The sequence below is a fragment of the Phyllobates terribilis genome, unplaced genomic scaffold, assembly GCF_046119375.1.
Source record: "Phyllobates terribilis strain yellow unplaced genomic scaffold, ASM4611937v1 Scaffold_7__3_contigs__length_470593459, whole genome shotgun sequence".
NCBI lineage: Eukaryota > Metazoa > Chordata > Amphibia > Anura > Dendrobatidae > Phyllobates > Phyllobates terribilis.
The window spans coordinates 65865999-65883471 of record NW_027362767.1 but is presented as its reverse complement, the minus strand read 5'-3'; the positions used below and the strand labels follow the sequence as shown (position 1 = coordinate 65883471).

The window sequence follows — 17473 nt, the reverse complement described above, 5'->3', positions numbered from 1 at the left end:
GCCGCACAGGAACCTAAACCCTTTTATTTCCTAGAGCTTGTGCCTGGATAAGGGAAGGGGGGATGAGCACTAGTCAGTCCCCACTACCAACTAAAGACAACGAGGGAAACAAACACTTAGGTTGAGCCAACTTTAGAAAGATTACACCAAACGTCCTCCTTGACACCAGAGAGGAAGTAAGCAGACTGCAATAGCTCCAAGCTTTCACAAGGGAACATGTGAATATCACAGGCATCACCCTGTAGCAAACAGAAAGTATTTAAATACCCAGGCCTGGGTGTCAATTAGCAGGAGGGGAGGTAGCAGCTGGGTCCTAGAGTGAGACAGATCTAAGAAGGTGTCTGTAATCAAAAACAAAGAGATTTTCTGCAACCAACTGCAGGGCGACTGTCTGTCACACCTGACACTACCATTATGGTGTAATTTTACATATGAATATTATTTTATACTTTATTCATGGATAAAAAAAGGCAGGACACACCTTAAGGGTTTATGAGCTGAATGAGTAGCAAGAAGCAAGTATCTAATTTACCAACATTGCCCCTGCTGGAGAAATAAAGAATTACAAAGTTCCTACTGGAACTGTACAATGGACAGACATAGATGCTCTTTGTAACTCCAATGATTAATAAAGGAGGGTCCCAAATTTCTTTAAAAATAACATTTGAAAGCCAGACAACCCCATGTAGGAGTTCAGCGCTAATACCTCTAATTATGGAATGAGTCGCATTGATTTTCTTCTTTTTGAAGTCGGTCTCTTTTTGGAAAGTCCACTTTTTGCAAAAAAAAAAATCCCACTTCTGTTTTTATTCTTTTTTTCTCCATTACATAGAAGGGTAGATACAATGGACGGGTCCTCGGTGTCACTCAGCTGTAATAGCCGTCCTAGGTTTTGGGGATTTGTGCTTCTGTGCTGGAGACGTGGTGAGGACTGGAGCACTTCTCTCTTTTCAGATACAACACTTGGAGCAGGCTCTTGAGAACAGATCAGACCAAGAAAGTAGGAGGCAGACGGTAAGAAATTGGTTTGATGCCCAACAGAAAAGACTGGAAAAATTGCAAAGACCATTGAGTATAACAGCTGCTGAGAGCGTGTTAGCAGAGTGCACGGTAAGTACTGACGACCCCATCATAAATGTCCAATACCGCTCCTGCCCAAACCTTCTGTCGCTCCTCCTGTAATTTTTGTGTATTTTCTTGTTTATCCGTGTGTTGCTTAAAGTGAAACCTCCTGGTCATGAGTGGGATCTCATCTTAGTCTGGCAGCGTTACTGTGGCCGTGTATGTGCGGCATTTCAGAGAAATCTTACTGTGAAAACTGCTGAGGACTGTGTGTAAGATGACTAGTCCAAGGCCGTTCTCCGACAACTATGTGGGGCCATTATACTGTATGGAGGACTATGTAGGCACATTATACTGTATGGAGGACTATGTGGGGCCATTATTCTGTATGGAGGACTATGTGGGGCCATTATTCTGTATGGAGGACTATGTGGGGCCATTATTCTGTATGGAGGACTATGTGGGGCCATTATACTGTGTGAAGGACTATGTGGGGCCATTATTCTGTATGGAGGACTATGTGGGGCCATTATTCTGTATGGAGGACTATGTGGGGCCCATTATACTGTATGGAGGACTATGTAGGCACATTATACTGTATGGAGGACTATGTGGGGCCATTATTCTGTATGGAGGACTATGTGGGGCCATTATTCTGTATGGAGGACTATGTGGGGCCATTATTCTGTATGGAGGACTATGTGGGGCCATTATACTGTGTGAAGGACTATGTGGGGCCATTATTCTGTATGGAGGACTATGTGGGGCCATTATTCTGTATGGAGGACTATGTGGGGCTCATTATACTGTATGGAGGACTATGTGGGGCCCATTATTCTGTATGGAGCACTATGTGGGGCCATTATTCTGTATGGAGGACTATGTGAAGCCCATTATTCTGTATGGAGGACTGTGTGGGGCCCATTATTCTGTATGGAGGACTATGTGGGGCCATTATTCTGTACGGAGGACTATGTAAGGCCCATTATTCTGTATGGGGGACTATGTGGGGCTCATTATACTGTATGGAGGACTATGTGGGGCCATTATTCTGTATGGAGGACTATGTGGGGCCATTATTCTGTATGGAGGACTATGTGAAGCCCATTATACTGTATGGAGCACTATGTGGGGCCATTATACTGTATGGAGGACTATGTGGGGCCCATTATTCTGTATGGAAGACTATGTGGGCACATTATACTGTATGGAGGACTATGTGGGGCCTATTATTCTGTATGGAAGACTATGTGGGCACATTATTCTGTATGGAGGACTATGTGGGCACATTATTCTGTATGGAGGACTATGTGGGGCCATTATTCTGTATGGAGGACTATGTGGGCCCATTATTCTGTATGGAGGACTATGTGGGGCCCATTATTCTGTATGGAGGACTATGTGGGGCCTATTATACTGTATGGAGGACTATGTGGGCCCATTATACTGTATGGAGCACTATGTGGGGCCATTATACTGTATGGAGCACTATGTGGGGCCATTATACTGTATGGAGGACTATGTGGGGTCCATTATACTGTATGGAGGACTATGTGGGCCCATTATTCTGTATGGAGGACTATGTGGGGCCCATTATACTGTATGGAGGACTATGTGGGACCTATTATACTGTATGGAGGACTATGTGGGGCCCATTATTCTGTATGGAGGACTATGTGGGCACATTATACTGTATGGAGGACTATGTGGGCCCATTATTCTGTATGGAGGACTATGTGGGGCCCATTATTCTGTATGGAGGACTATGTGGGGCCTATTATAAAGTCACAGCAGTGTTTGTCTTTATAATAATTCTGTGTTCTTTAGTGATGATATTTCAGTGGAGTTTGTCTTTATTCTTAGGCTGTGTTCTGTAGTAATGATTTCACCATAGGGGTTCGTCTTATTTCTAGGCTGTGTTCTATAGTGATTATGTCACCATAGGGGTTAGTCTTATTCCTAGGCTGTGTTCTGTAGTGATGATTTAACCATAGGGGTTAGTCTTATTCCTAGGCTGTGTTGTTTAGTGATGTCACCATAGGGGTTATTTTTATTTCTAGGCTGTGTTTTTATTGTGATGATGTCACTATAGAGGTTATTCTTATTGCTATACCCTATCCTATAGTGGTGATGTCACCGTACAGGTTATTCTTATTCCTAGGCTGTGTTCTATAGTGATAATGTCATTGTTGAGGTTATTTTTATTCCTAAGGTGTGTTCTATTGGAATGATGCCATTGTAGAGGTTATCTTCTATTTTTAAGCTGTATTCTATGGTGATTATGTCATTATAGTGGTATTCTTATTCCTAGGCTGTGTTCTATAGTAATGATGTCATCATAGGGGTTCTTCTTATTCCTAGGCTGTGTTTTATTGTGAGGATGTCACCATAGAGGTTTTTATTCCTATGCTATGTTTGATAGTGATGATGTCATCATAGAGGCTATTCTTATTCCTAGGCTGTGTTCTATGGTGATTATGTCATTGTTGAGGTTATTTTTATTCCTAAGGTGTGTTCTATAGGGATGATGTCATTGTAAAGGTTATTTTTTAATCATACGCTGTGTTCTATGGTGATGATGTCACCATAGAGGTTGTTCTAATTTCTAGGCCATTATCTGTAATGATGATGTCATCATAGGAGTTATTCTTATTCCTAGGTTGTGTTCTATTGTAATGATGTCACAATAGAGGTTATGTTTATGCCTAGGCTGTGTTCAATAGTGATGATGTCACCATAGAGGTTATTTCTATTCTTAAGGTGTGTTCTATAGGGATGATGTCTTTGTCGAAGTTATTTTTTATTTCTAGGCTGTGTTCTATGGTGGTGATGTCATTGTAGAGGTTATTTTTATTCCTACGCTGTATTCGATAGTGATGACATCAATTGTGCTATTGTGGTGATGTCCTAATAGAGTTTGTATCTATTCCTATTGTCTCAGGATGATGTCACGATAGTGTTTTCTTTGTTTATTTTGATGATACAATAATGTCTTCATTTATAAGTAGTGTTCTTTCTTTGTTATAATATCACAATAGTGTTGGTCTTTATTCATATGGAATGGAATTTGTTGAGAGACTCATGTTAGCAATGTAGCAGAATTCAGCAGTGTAACACAGCTGGGTATGGGCAGTGACTCTTTTTTTGGTGATATAGCAGAGCCCAGTGGCAAAGCAGAGCTGGTTATGTTAGGTGGCTCATTTGCAGTGAAATAGCGCAACCCAGAGGCACAGCAGAGCTGGATATATCCGGTTACTAACTTGTAGAGATGAAGCAGAGTCCGGAGGCACAGCAAAGCAAGATATTTTAGGAGACTTACTTGCAATGAGTAGCAGAGCCCAGTGACACAGCAGAGCTGGGTATTTCAGGAGTCTCACTTGAAGTGATGTAGGCGAGCCAATAGGCAAAGCAGAGCTGTGTATGTTAGATGGCACACAATAGGAATCAGCAGTTTAATACATTGAAGTAAAGGCTATCACACCAACTACCTGAATATTCAGGCAGCGTGCCACCACCAGAGGCAGCCCATAAGACCGGAGAGCATGACCTCAGAGGTTATCATTGTAACCCAATGTGCAGAGGAACAAAAGGAGCTGTCCGGGGCAATAGATACGCGAGGGAGCTGATGTTAGAGCCGGGACATGGGAGTAACATTTACAAAAAACATCTTTAAACTGACTTTTTTTTACTATCAATCACAAAGAGATTACAGAAATAGGATAACCTCATGGGTATATAATTATATCTCACATCAAAAAACTCATAAAAGATAACCTTTACTAGATATTAAAATATTGCCTTAAGGCACACAAACAAATACTGTATAACATAGAAATAGACATAAAATTTGTGAAAAGATGATCAAATGATGTTAGCTCAGATGGATATATAGAAAGACATCAAGCTATAGGCTATAACGTCTAACAAGACGACATGTAGTCCAGAGAGACCCAACCATTCAGAGTCTCTCACAAAAGCCTATTCTTATATAACAGTCATAGATCATAATAGCAAGATTAGCCACTAAGAGTACCGCTAGAATATATTACTCATTTATTTTGATTCAAAAAAGATCCCCGGTTGAGGCGACATCAGTACAATATAAGATGATTCCTGAATCCTCTAATTCATCTCAAGCATATTCACATTAACAGGTGATATGCTAATAACTAGCTGCAGTTAGCAGTATAATCACCAGGTGATAGTAGTACTCCAAAATTACAAACTAATATATAGATAAATAACTTCCCCAAGCTGGGATATAACAGCAGGTTCCCTTGCAAAAAAAAAAAAAAAAGGTTCATATAGTATGAAGTATGCATAGATGAAGCAATACCTCCCACTATAGTTGTAGATATTTCAGATAAAGTGCATATAGAGTTAAAGTTCATAAATAATTACTCATCTTAATATGCAGGGACACTGCCTTCCCAGTATAGTATAGGGGTTCCACATTTTTTATGGGTTTTTTGATGTGAGATATCAATCACAAAGCCCCATTGTGATTGGTAGCTCTGAACAGCAAGACTAGCTTTTTTTGTTAAACAGCGGTGATATGACTTATAAGTTGTATTCTATTACGATAATATCAGGAAAGTGTTTATTCCTAGTTTGTGTAGTATTCCAGTGATGTCACACTTGCAAGAGCACAACGTTATTACCTATGTTATGATCTTAATGTGATTAAGTCACAATAGAAATGACCTGTGCCATCACTTATATGCCGTGTCCTATTGGGATGATATCACAGTAGTTTTAGTGATTTTTATACTTTTATTATTAGGCTGTGTTCTGTTATGATGTCACAGTAGTGTATGCTTTTTTCTTAGGCTAAATTCTATTGTGATGATGTCAGAATAGCGATTGTTTTTATACCTAGAATGTGTTCTGTTTTGATGATGTCACAGTAGTATATACTTTTATTATTAGGCTGTGTTCTGTTATGATGTCACAGTACTGTATGCTTTTTTTCTTAGGCTTTGTTCTGTTGTGGTGATGTCACAGTACTGTATGCTTTTATTCTTAGGCTATACTCTATTGTGCTGATGTCACTATAGTGTTTGTTTTTATTCTTAAGATGTGTTCTGTTATGATGATGTCACAGAATTATATACTTTTATTATTAGGCTGTGTTCTGTTATGATGTCCCAGTAGTGTTAGATTTTAATCCTAGACTGTGTTCTCTTATAATGATGTCACTATAATGTTTATTTTTAGTCCTAGGATGCGTTCTGTTATGATGATGTCACAGTAGTGCATGTTCTTATTCTTAGACTGTGTTCTGTCATGATGATGTCACAGTAGCGATGCTTTTATTCCTAGGTTGTGTTCTGTTATGATGTCACAGTAGTACCGTATATGCTTTAATTCTTAGACTGTGTTCTGTTATGATGATGTTGACGCGCCCCTGGGCCTGTGTCGCGCTGCGTTGCGCACGCGGGAGCTTACCCGGAGCCGGATCTCTTGAGGGTTGTAGTCTCGTGGCGGTGACCCGGTCCGTGCCCAGGGAGTCAAACTGAGCGGCGATGTAACAGCGGTAGATGCAGGACGACTACGCCACCCGTTGAATGCAGCTATGGAGCTGCCGCTGCAGGACAGTCCGCTGAGGCCGGTGGATGGATGGTGCAGCGTAGATGGTATAACCCCCAACGGGAGGGGTACGGCCTCAGGGCAGCAGATGTGGATGATGGGGGTAGCAGGAACCACTCAGAGACGGTGCGGTGTAATTCAGGGTCTTTACTGGTAACAACGATAGACCTTCCCGGAGTACTTGCTAGTGAACGGGGCCTGGTCAGTCCTTGAGCAGATGGGATCTCCCCTGGCCAGGCGGAGTTGTAGGCCTCCCAAACTGACTGTACTCTTCTGGCTACCTTGCTAGAAGCGGATATAAGTAGCCCACGTCCCTGAGTGTACCGTGTGGTGCTCACCCGTATGGCCGGTGACTCGGGCCTTCGGGTTTCTGGGCCTGAGGACCTGAAATCCCCTGCCGGTCGGCTTCTGCTGCTGGGTAAGAGTTAGTCCCCACAGCCTCGGACGCCGGGTCCGGTAAGAAAGCTTCTCAGTCAGGGCGAGCTCTGCAGCTGCCAGCCCCTGACTTGTAGTAGTATTGCTCCCACTGAGCTTCTGCTGTTTCTTCCTGTGACTGTTTCTTGTCTCTACTCTCCTTGACTGACTAACCCTGCCTCAGCCCAGGGTTTATACAGGGGAAGTTCTTCCCCTCCCAAGACTGGGCAGGAGGTGTGGCATGCACAGGATCCCTGACCAAAGGACCTCCCACCTGCTCTCAGACATAACATTACATTACTGTGGAAAACCAGACCCCTGGGGTGCCACAATGTCACAGTAGCGATGCTTTTATTCTTAGGTTGTGTTCTGTTATGATGTCACAGTAGTACCGTATATGCTTTAATTCTTAGACTGTGTTCTGTTATGATGATGTCACAGTAGTACCGTATATGCTTTTATTCTTAGGTTGTGTTCTGTTATGATGTCACAGTTGTGTTACTTTCTTATTCCTAGGCTGTGTCCTGTTATGATGATGTCACTATAGCTTGTGCCCTCATTAATAGGGTTTGTTATGTTTTCTTAGTGACTTTCAAAATAAACTGTAGAAGCTATCTTTAACTTTAATGAAATCATAATAGACTGAGTCCTAATTTATAAATGTCTTCTATTGGGCTAATACAACAATTTTATGTCTTTATTTCTAGGCTGTGTTCTATTGTTGTGATGTCACTTTAGTGTTTGTCTTTATTCCAAGGGTGTTATGCGTTGATTTCATATGATTTTTTTTATCCTGACTTCTGTGACATTTGATATGTTGTAGGAGTTTATACAGAACCTGATCAGGATTTAACCCTCAGAGGTATTAGCAGCACTTTATCAGCCTTCTAATACCAATTTTAATAATTTTTGTATGATCACTAATGACTCCTGCAATATGTTGAAGCTTAATTCCGGTACGCTTGTCTCCAGTCTAGTCTGGGACTGCTGTCAGTCTTTCCACCAGTGGGCTGATGTCACGCCCACAGTGGCATGATTGACATCCCAGCGTGTGCACGGAGGAGAAGAGGGACTTTTCTTCTGCTTACTCCTCTGGGCCTAAGGGAGCTACATTTTGACTGTGTTTCCGAATAAAGGCACTTTTGTACTTTGCAGTCTGTGAGAGTGTCAGCTCCGCAGCTTCTAGAAGGGATTCTCAGACCGTAGGTTGAACTTGAAGATTATTTTGCTTTGAGTACAGAACAACCAAGGCGGCAATTGTGTAAAGTGGTCGAGGATGGATATTTTGTTCCTTTCGTAAAACACTGGTTGTTTTGGAAATAAATGTCAATGAAATGTTATCGTCTGTTCACATTTTTAAGAATCTTTCCTGTAAAAATACATATTTTTTTCTTTTTACTCTTCCTTTCTTTGAAGACATTATAAAAGTGTAACTAAATCACTAACATTGGATAATTGGATCGGGCGTTCTACATAAGGATCAGATGTGTTTTTTAGTCTAACATTTTGTTTTTTTTCTTTTTAGACACCAGCAATGTACAATTGTAAGAATAAAGTAATTCTGTATTACTATAGGTGCTGGAGGAACAGTTGAAAGCTAAATCCGATGGGATTAAAGAACTGAATGTAATCAACATGGCAGCTGGAGGCCAAAATGTCCCTACTGAGGGTGTATTGACAACAGAAGATCTATTTAGAAAGAGGGACCAAGTTGCTAGACAGGTGAGGATTTCAGCTTTAAAGGCTATAGACACTTTTTGACACAGAGAAAAAAGTATTTTACGTATGATATTAGTTACTATTAAAATTACATTAAGTTTCAGTCCTTCATTCATTTTCAGACCCCCATAATATGTAGTTTACATCCTGATCCAATTTTCAGATTTTTCACTTGTGGGAGTGTCCCTCACAGTAATATAGGCTGGATATAGGTTTGTGTGTGTGTATACAGGGTACTGCTGTCTGCATTTGCTTTATATATCAGCACCGCTTTTATCCTTCACTTATTTCTTCCTAATGTACTTTCTGTCTGTTTAATCTACCCTCCATGAGAATGTACATACTTTCTCCCCTCTCCATGCTGTGGAGATCTGTTTATAACAGCCTCCCTGCTGCTATCTCTAACACTAAGAGAAGGGAGGGGAGATCAGAGAGAGATGACAGAACAAGCAGGAGTTCTGACAAATTTGTAACCTTTTTGTAGAGATTTCAGCTACATAAAGGACTTACAGACACTCTGCCACAGCAAAATGGTAGAATTTTTTTTAATGAATATTATTAAACAATAAAAAAAAATTGTGTAAAGATATAAACAGCCTTTAAAACATTCAAGTTCATTGAATAGTACAGAAATTTTTCCAAGTTGAGCATTTGCTTCTAGCACGAAACCTCAGAAGATAGACAATCACAAGATGACACTAAAAAATATTTTTTTTAGCTAATGTTCTGGACACAGGACAGTGTTTGTCTATTCTCATGCCTGATGTGACTTGCAGGTTATAGAGCTGAAGACATCCACGCTCTCAGTGCTGGAGCATTGGAAAAACTATGATGAAAACTTTGGACAGATGGAGAGGATGATTGTCAAACTTCAGTATGTTCTTGACCAAATGTCTGCTCCGTCTTCATCAATGGACCGTCTGACTCAACGGTTAAAGAGGTTACAGGTGTGTATCCACAAGGATTTGTGCATGGTTATATGCATACCGCTATAATACAGCCCAAATAATACCAAAGACTAGCAGAGGATCCACTGGTGGGCACAGGCTCTCACACCAAAATTGACCTCAGAGGTCCAGCAGAAAACAACCTCAGCTGACACTGGAGCCATAATTGACCACTAGGATCCATTTTGCTTGGCTTGATTCTTACCAATTTGGCCTTATTAATGAGATGTCACGCTCGGGCATTGCTATAGGTTTAAGAAGAAATGAATGGGGGATGGACACTTGAATTGTAGATGGAGGGTGTGCCTAAGGAACTCAAGTCTGTCCCTGGAACTATACCGCTGTTAGGTGTCATACACTGCCTACATAATACTGCCAAGGGCTCCAATGATAAACTTGTACCATAGTGCTAATTTTTGGGCCGGTGGACCTTCGGATCACTAGCAAATGAATGAGTGAATATTGCATTCGGATCACTAGCAAATGAATAAGTGAATTTTGCCTTGCAGGCGGTACATATTAGTAGTTTACTAGTCTATTCCTTATAATGTCCTGTAGACCATTCAAGAAGAAACTGAACTTCATGAAGAAAAATGGAGTCAACTGAGAGCTTCTCTGGACAGCTTAAAATCTCTTTGTGGTCTTTCAGCTATGGACATCCTGGAGCAGGAGCACCGAGACGTTCAGGGAAGGTCAGTGGTTTCCAGAATTATATGTGTTTTAGGTGGAGAAATATTTAGCAGAAAAATATAATATGACTAATGGAGGGTCTGTCTCCACCCTATAGGTTACTTTTAGCTGATTTTTTCATTTTTGCAATGACAGGTGGGCCGCCTTAGGTGAGGAACTCACTGAACATCTGAGGGCAGCTGGTTCTTTGCTACAAGTATGGAAGGATTACACTGGATCTTGTTTGGCGCTGGCACCACATATAGAACAAGTGGAAGAAAAGTGTGAACAGCTCTTATATGCTAAACTTTCTGAAGACAGAGTAAGCGACACCTTAGAACAAAGGATCCAGGATGTAAAAGTAAGTAAAAGTAATAAATACAGAATGAATGGGAGATTTTCAAAAGTACCATAAATATAAACTGTCCTGCTAGGAAATCAGTCATGTTTTAAAACATTTGTCGGGTTAGAAATTTTGCAATTTCTAGCAATTGAAATATCTGAAAATCACTGCTTGAGGTTTCGATGTCGCCTTCGTGACTTGCTGTCTAAATACGAATCCCAAATAATGCAGAAAATATTCCAAGCAGTTGCAGAAGGAGCACAATTCATGATTAGAGATTGGGAACCAGTTCCAAACAAAGCAGGAGTTACGTCAAGCTGATGTCCAGCTTCCCCAGCAGAGGCGACTGCATGTCCTGGAAAGAGTTGGTCACAGGAGACCATTGGACACCTGCTTGGGAAGAAACTTGGCTACAGTGGACTAAGTGCTGTAATTACTGGACTGCAGATGGAAGGAAGAAGCATATTATGGTCCCATTAGTTGTGGTTTTATTAAAATAATTCAAAGTAACAGTCTATGATAAGTACCATTAAAGAGGTTAATCAGGGACCAGATAAACATGGCTGCTCTGTAACCTTTCCATTGGTTGTCTGGTATTGCATTAAAGCATTGTTGAAGTGACTGGTTTGGTCTCCAGTATCACTTACAACTTGCCCGGGTGCAGTGTAGCCCATACATGTCAAACTGTGGCCCGTGGGCCAAATCTGGCCTTCAGGGAGCGACACCAGAACCACCACCCCTATATGGGGCCATTATTCTGTATGGAGGACTATGTGAGGCCCATTATACTGTATGTAGGACTATGTGGGGTCCATTATTCTGTATGGAGGACTATGTGAGGCCCATTATACTGTATGGAGGACTATGTGGGGCCCATTATACTGTATTTAGGACTATGTGGGGCCCATTATACTGTATTTAGGACTATGTGGGGGCCATTATACTGTATGGAGGACTATGTGGGGCCATTATACTGTATGGAGGACTATGTGGGGCCCATTATTCTGTATGAAGGACTATGTGGGGCCCATTATTCCGTATGGAGGACTATATTGGGCCCATTATTCTGTATGGAGGACTATATGGGGCCCATTATTCTGTATGGAGGACTATGTGAGGCCCATTATTCTGTATGGAGGACTATGTGGGGCCCATTATACTGTATGGAGGACTATGTGGGCTTCATTATACTGTATGGAGGACTATGTGGGCTTCATTATACTGTATGGAGGACTATGTGGGGCCCATTATACTGTATACTGATTGGCTTGTGACTTTGTCCAAGTTTTTCATTTTGGCCCTCTGTGTGTTTGAGTTTAACATCCCCGGACTAGCCCTTTAAAGGTATGTTCGCATGAAATCTTTTTTAGGCGGATTCTGCCTGGAACCTGCCCGAAAAAGCACTAAAAAAGAATGAACACCGTGCACTGCAATGTAAAAACGACTTGCTGTGCGCATGTTCCGTCTTTTTGGCTCTTCTTTGAACCACTTAAGGCTTTGAAAGCCATGAAACAGATAAAAGAAGTGACCTGTCCATTCTTCTGGTGGATTTATATATAGAAAGTAAAATAAAAAAAGACGCCGGTGTCAAAGCTGCCTCAAAAGATGTCAAAAAGGACGCTTCAGGGAAAACACAACCGGTGTTTTCCTGAAACGTCTTCATACAGCAAAAAATATGCACCCGTCTAAAATACGCAGTGTGAATGTACCCTTAGGGGTTCCCCATATCAAAAATTTTGACCAATGTGGTTTTGTGTCTTTAAATTTTCTGTCACTCCATACACCACTTGATTTGCTCTCCGAGAAGAGCCGAGGCCGATCAAAGATGAAGGGGCGCAGCACTTGCTTCTGACTCTTTGATTTACGGTACGAGCCTCAATACTCCCAACCACTAAAAACTTCTGACATGTTAAAAGTTTTTTACAATGCTAGTTACCCTTTAAGTATTGGTTCCAGATTGTGTTTGAGTTGTTGTGTGGAGCTTATGATGGGACCCTCTCCGCTGGTGGTGCGAAAATTAATTTGAAGTTACATGTTTGGTTGAAGTGTCTTGACCCAGATGTCTGAAGAGCAGATGCAGATGACCGTGTAGTCTCTCTTCCGAAAGTATCAGGTCGATTATGCAAATCATACTCTGCTGATCAAACTCTGATCATAGTGTGCTTTGACTTTCTCGGATGAGGAGAAAGTGTAGAAAGAAAAATCTTCATCTTCTCCTTTTTGTCAGTCTGTGAAAATCATACTGCACTCAGATGTCATCTGAGTGCAGTCTGATGATTACCACTGATTTATTGACATACATGACTGAGTGCGATCTGAATATCGGATCGAACTCTGGCATGCAGCTTCGGTCCGAGGATAAAATCTGATATGTGCACGGCCCCGAAGACTAACATTGGTCCGAGTACAATCCGATGTTTTGTCTGATTGTACTAGGACTAAAAATCCCACCATATGCGCAAGCCCTTAGAGACAGTCATCTCCCCAATACATGGCAAATTGTCACCCACTTGTACAAAGAAGAAACCCAGTAAAGCCCTTGGAGTATTGTTTTATTTTTCCCTGAGAAAACGCTAACTCTAGCAGAGTCTAGAGAATAATACGGCTTTTGTCCAACATACTGTGGAAATCGCTGTCCAATATGGGCTCTGTCACAATAAAAGGCCCAGGAGACGCTGCAGACTGCGCCCGGTGCAGCTGCACCTAGCATGTCACAGGCAGTGTGCGAAGTCCAGCCTCCTCCAGGGGTAGAGATATCTGGGTGGAAGAATTGTCACACCACCTAATGGAAGAGATTAATGTACAGCAAATTATTTAAAGTTACAGCATCGCTTTAGTTTTTTATTATTATTATTAATAACATTATTTTTATCGTTTTGTTATGCAAAGTCTCACTGTTATGATCTGCAACATGTACTAAGGAAAGATAGGGGAAAGCTGTCCCTACATTAAGACTAAGCTGAATCCCTACGATGTAGCGGGCTGCCTGTTCCTAGTGAACAGACCCGCCTTAGTCCTCGGCTAGTCTGAACGAAGACCTATAGAAATAAGGGAGGGGTCCCTAAAAGAACTAAGAACTGGGACAAAAATGGGACACCTCCTAAACAGAAGTTGTTGCAGAAAACAAAAGACAAACTGACAAAAAAGTACTAGAGGTCCCAGAGGACCAAGCGAACTTGACAGAGAAAGGCACCGAAGCACCAGGCTAGAGAAACAGTGAAACACTGAAGTCCAGCACAACCAGAAGGGTGGAGCTGGAATATAAAGGCAGATGGTCACGTGACCGCAAAACACAAGATGGAAAAAAACAAACAGGAGAGTTCTAACAGTACCCCCTCTTTTATGAGGATCCTCTGGATCCTCCAGGCCTATCAGGAAACCTCCTGTGGAAAGCTTTAAGAAGCCTAGGAGCAGAGACATCATCCGTCCTTACCCAGGAATTGTCTTCGGGACTGAAACCCTTCCAGGAGACCAGATACTGTAATCTCCCTCTATGCCATCTAGAATTCGAGATATGAGAAATTTCATATTCGCCGTCTTCCACCACAGGAGGAACTGTGACAGTGACGTCCCTATCTGATACGTCAGCCTTTTTCAACAAGGAAACATGAAACAGGATTAATCTTCCAGGAAATAGGGACATCCAACCTAACAGCAGACGGGTTAACAACCTGAAGCACTTTAAATGGACGCGCAAACTTAGGACCCAGTTTTTTAGAGGGAATCCTCAACCGCAGGTTCTTTGAGGACAACCAAACCATGTCACCCACAGTAAACAAAACCTCCTTACGTTTCCTGTCAAAATACTTCTTGGACTTCTTGTTAGCCTCTTGAAGGTTGCAACGTACATTAGTCCAAACTCTCTCCAAATCACCGGAAAAATTCTCCTCCTCCGGCACCGCCGACCCCAATTTGGAGAACGAACCAAAAGACGGATGTCTCCCAGTACAACAAAAAAAAGGAGAACACGAGGAAAGCAGAGGAGGATGTATGATTGTTAAGAGCAAATTCTGCGAGAGGCAGAAACTCAGACCACACCTCTTGATTGTCCGCCACAAAACATCGCAATAACTGTTCTACATCCTGGTTCTTTCTTTCAGTCTGTCCATTAGACTCAGGATGATAACCAGACGAAAATGACAAATGGACTCCCAACCTGTCACAAAAAGCACGCCAAAAGCGAGCCACAAACTGAGGTCCTCTATCAGAAACAATATCCGTGTGAACGCCATGAAGCTTGACAATCTTCTTAACAAACGCCTTAGCGAGTGTCTTGGCACAGGGCAACTTAATGAATTGAACCAAATGACACATCTTACTAAAACGATCCACGACCACCCAGATGACAGTAAAACCCTCAGACACAGGAAGACCAGTAATAAAATCCATTGTGAGATGCGTCCAAGGCGCACTAGGAACCTCCAAAGGGCAAAGCAACCCCGCAGCAGGAGTATGTGAAGGCTTTGACCTAGCACACACAGTACACTGACGCACCCACTTGATGACTTCCTTCTGCCATCCAGGCCACCAAAAACTGCGACTGATAAGTCTCCGAAATTCCTGGATGACCTGCCAACCGAGACTCATGACACTCCACAAATAAATCTCTCCTAAAGGTTCTAGGCACGAACAACCTCCCATGGGGAGTGTTAGATGGAGCATCATCTTGAGCTTTCAGAATCCCATTCTCCAAAACGGAGTCCAAAGCCACCACCACAACGCCTTTCTGTAAAATGCTCTCCTCCTCCTTGGCACCGACCGTAGGAGAGAAGCTGCGAGATAAAGCATCGGCTTTAACATTCTTAGTACCAGGGATATAGGTAACAGAAAAATGAAACCGAGAAAAAAAAAGTGCCCACCTAGCTTGACGGGCATTCAAGCGCTTGGCAGCATCCAGATAGATCAAATTCTTATGATCTGTGAAAACCTGAATAGGAAATCCAGCGCCTTCCAAAAAATGACGCCAATGTTCAAACGCAAGTTTAATAGCCAGCAATTCCCGATTGCCAACATCATAATTCAGTTCGGTTTCCGAAATTTTTTTTCGAAAAGAAGGCACAAGGATGTACTCCACCCTTGTTCTCCTGAGACAAAACTGCTCCGACCCCCACCGATGAAGCATCAACCTCGACCAAAAAAGGTTTGGTCTCATCAGGCTGCATAAGGATAGGGGCAGAACTGAACCTCTCTTTGAGATACTCAAACGCTTCAATGGCCTCAGTAGTCCACTGGACCGTATTCGCACCTTTCCTGGTGAGATCGGTTAGAGGTTTAACAATTACAGAAAAATTCTTAATGAATTTCCTGTAATAATTGTCAAAACCCCAAAATCTCTGTATAGATTTCAAACCAATAGGCCTAGGCCATTCCTGCACAGCCTGAACCTTCACCGGGTCCATCTCAAAGCCCTCGCTGGAGATAATGTAGCCCAAAAAACTAATTTTCTGCACAGCGAACTCACATTTCTCCAGCTTAGCAAAGAGTGAATTATCACTCAATAACTGCAAAACTTCACATACACTCTGCCAATGGGACTCTAGATCTGGTGAATAAATCAAAATGTCATTCAAATACACAACCACATTCTTATCAATCAAAGGTCTCAGGATGTCATTAATAAGGTTCTGAAAAAATGCAGGTGCATTGGTAAGACCAAAAGGCATAACCAGATTCTCAAAATGACCCACCGGAGTGTTAAAAGCAGTTTTCCATTCATCACCCTCCTTCACTTGTAACAAATTGTATGCCCCCCGGAGATCAATTTTAGAGAACCACTTGGCCCCCACTAACTGGTTAAACAAGTCAGGAATTAACGGTAATGGGTAGGAATTGCGTACAGTAATCTTATTAATTTCACGAAAATCCAGACATGGACGTAAACCGCCGTCCTTCTTTTTAACAAAGAAGAATCCAACTGCCACAGGCGACTTAGAAGGTCTAATGTGACCAGCAGCCAGGCTAGTCTGTATGTACTCCTTCAAGGCCTTTCTCTCAGGGATAGTCAGATTAAACAGGCGACTCTTGTGAAGAGCAGCTCCCGGAACAAACTCAATGGCGCAATCATAATCCCTATGAGGAGGTAAAACTTGTGACTCCTCCTCCGAGAAAACCCTCCAAAAATCTTGAATATGTACAGGTAATTCCCATTTTTCCACAGCCGCAATGCGACCATTACAACATTTATCATAACACTTCGGACTCCAAGACTTAATCACATTAGTAGAACCAGTCCAATAAAGGATTGTGCAGTTTTAACCAAGGCAATCCTAGAACGACCGGAGAGGGTAAATTATCTAATACAACCAAGTCCAAAATTTCTTGGTGAACTCCATTTATAGTGAGGGGAAATGCAGCAGTCTTGTGAGTAATACATTTCAAGAGAGTGTTATCAATTGCAATCACAGAAATAGGTGATGACAAAGGTTTGGATCTCAATTTAAGATTTTCCAAAAACCCTTTATCAATCACATTAAGTGTTGAACCACAATCCACAAATACCTGAAATTCAATCAAATCTCCCTGCAAAGTAGTACTCCCAGAAAGAAAAACTCCTGCAGAGCGTAAACAAACTATACGGGCGTAACTGATCTTTTTTTTCTCTTTACTTAAACGACGTTCACAATACTTAATCAAATGGTCACCTTTACCACAATAAAGACACAATCCCTCGGTAAACCTCCGGTCTCTTTCCTGAGAGGGGAGCGACTTCGCCCCAACCTCCATCGGTTCT

At 41.9% G+C, this 17473-nt stretch overlaps 1 protein-coding gene across 7 annotated transcripts in view; it reads left to right on the top strand.

Annotated features, from left to right (window-relative positions):
• The window catches only part of SYNE2 (spectrin repeat containing nuclear envelope protein 2), a 327838-nt gene that overhangs the window by 257573 nt on the left and 52792 nt on the right, over window positions 1-17473 (top strand). For all 7 annotated transcript variants that reach the window (XM_073638692.1, XM_073638693.1, XM_073638690.1 and 4 more), the window contains exons 83-87: window positions 955-1110; window positions 8641-8787; window positions 9561-9731; window positions 10290-10423; window positions 10557-10761. In XM_073638692.1, coding sequence (XP_073494793.1) covers window positions 955-1110; window positions 8641-8787; window positions 9561-9731; window positions 10290-10423; window positions 10557-10761 — 813 coding nt within the window. The remainder of the gene's footprint in view (window positions 1-954; window positions 1111-8640; window positions 8788-9560; window positions 9732-10289; window positions 10424-10556; window positions 10762-17473) is intronic.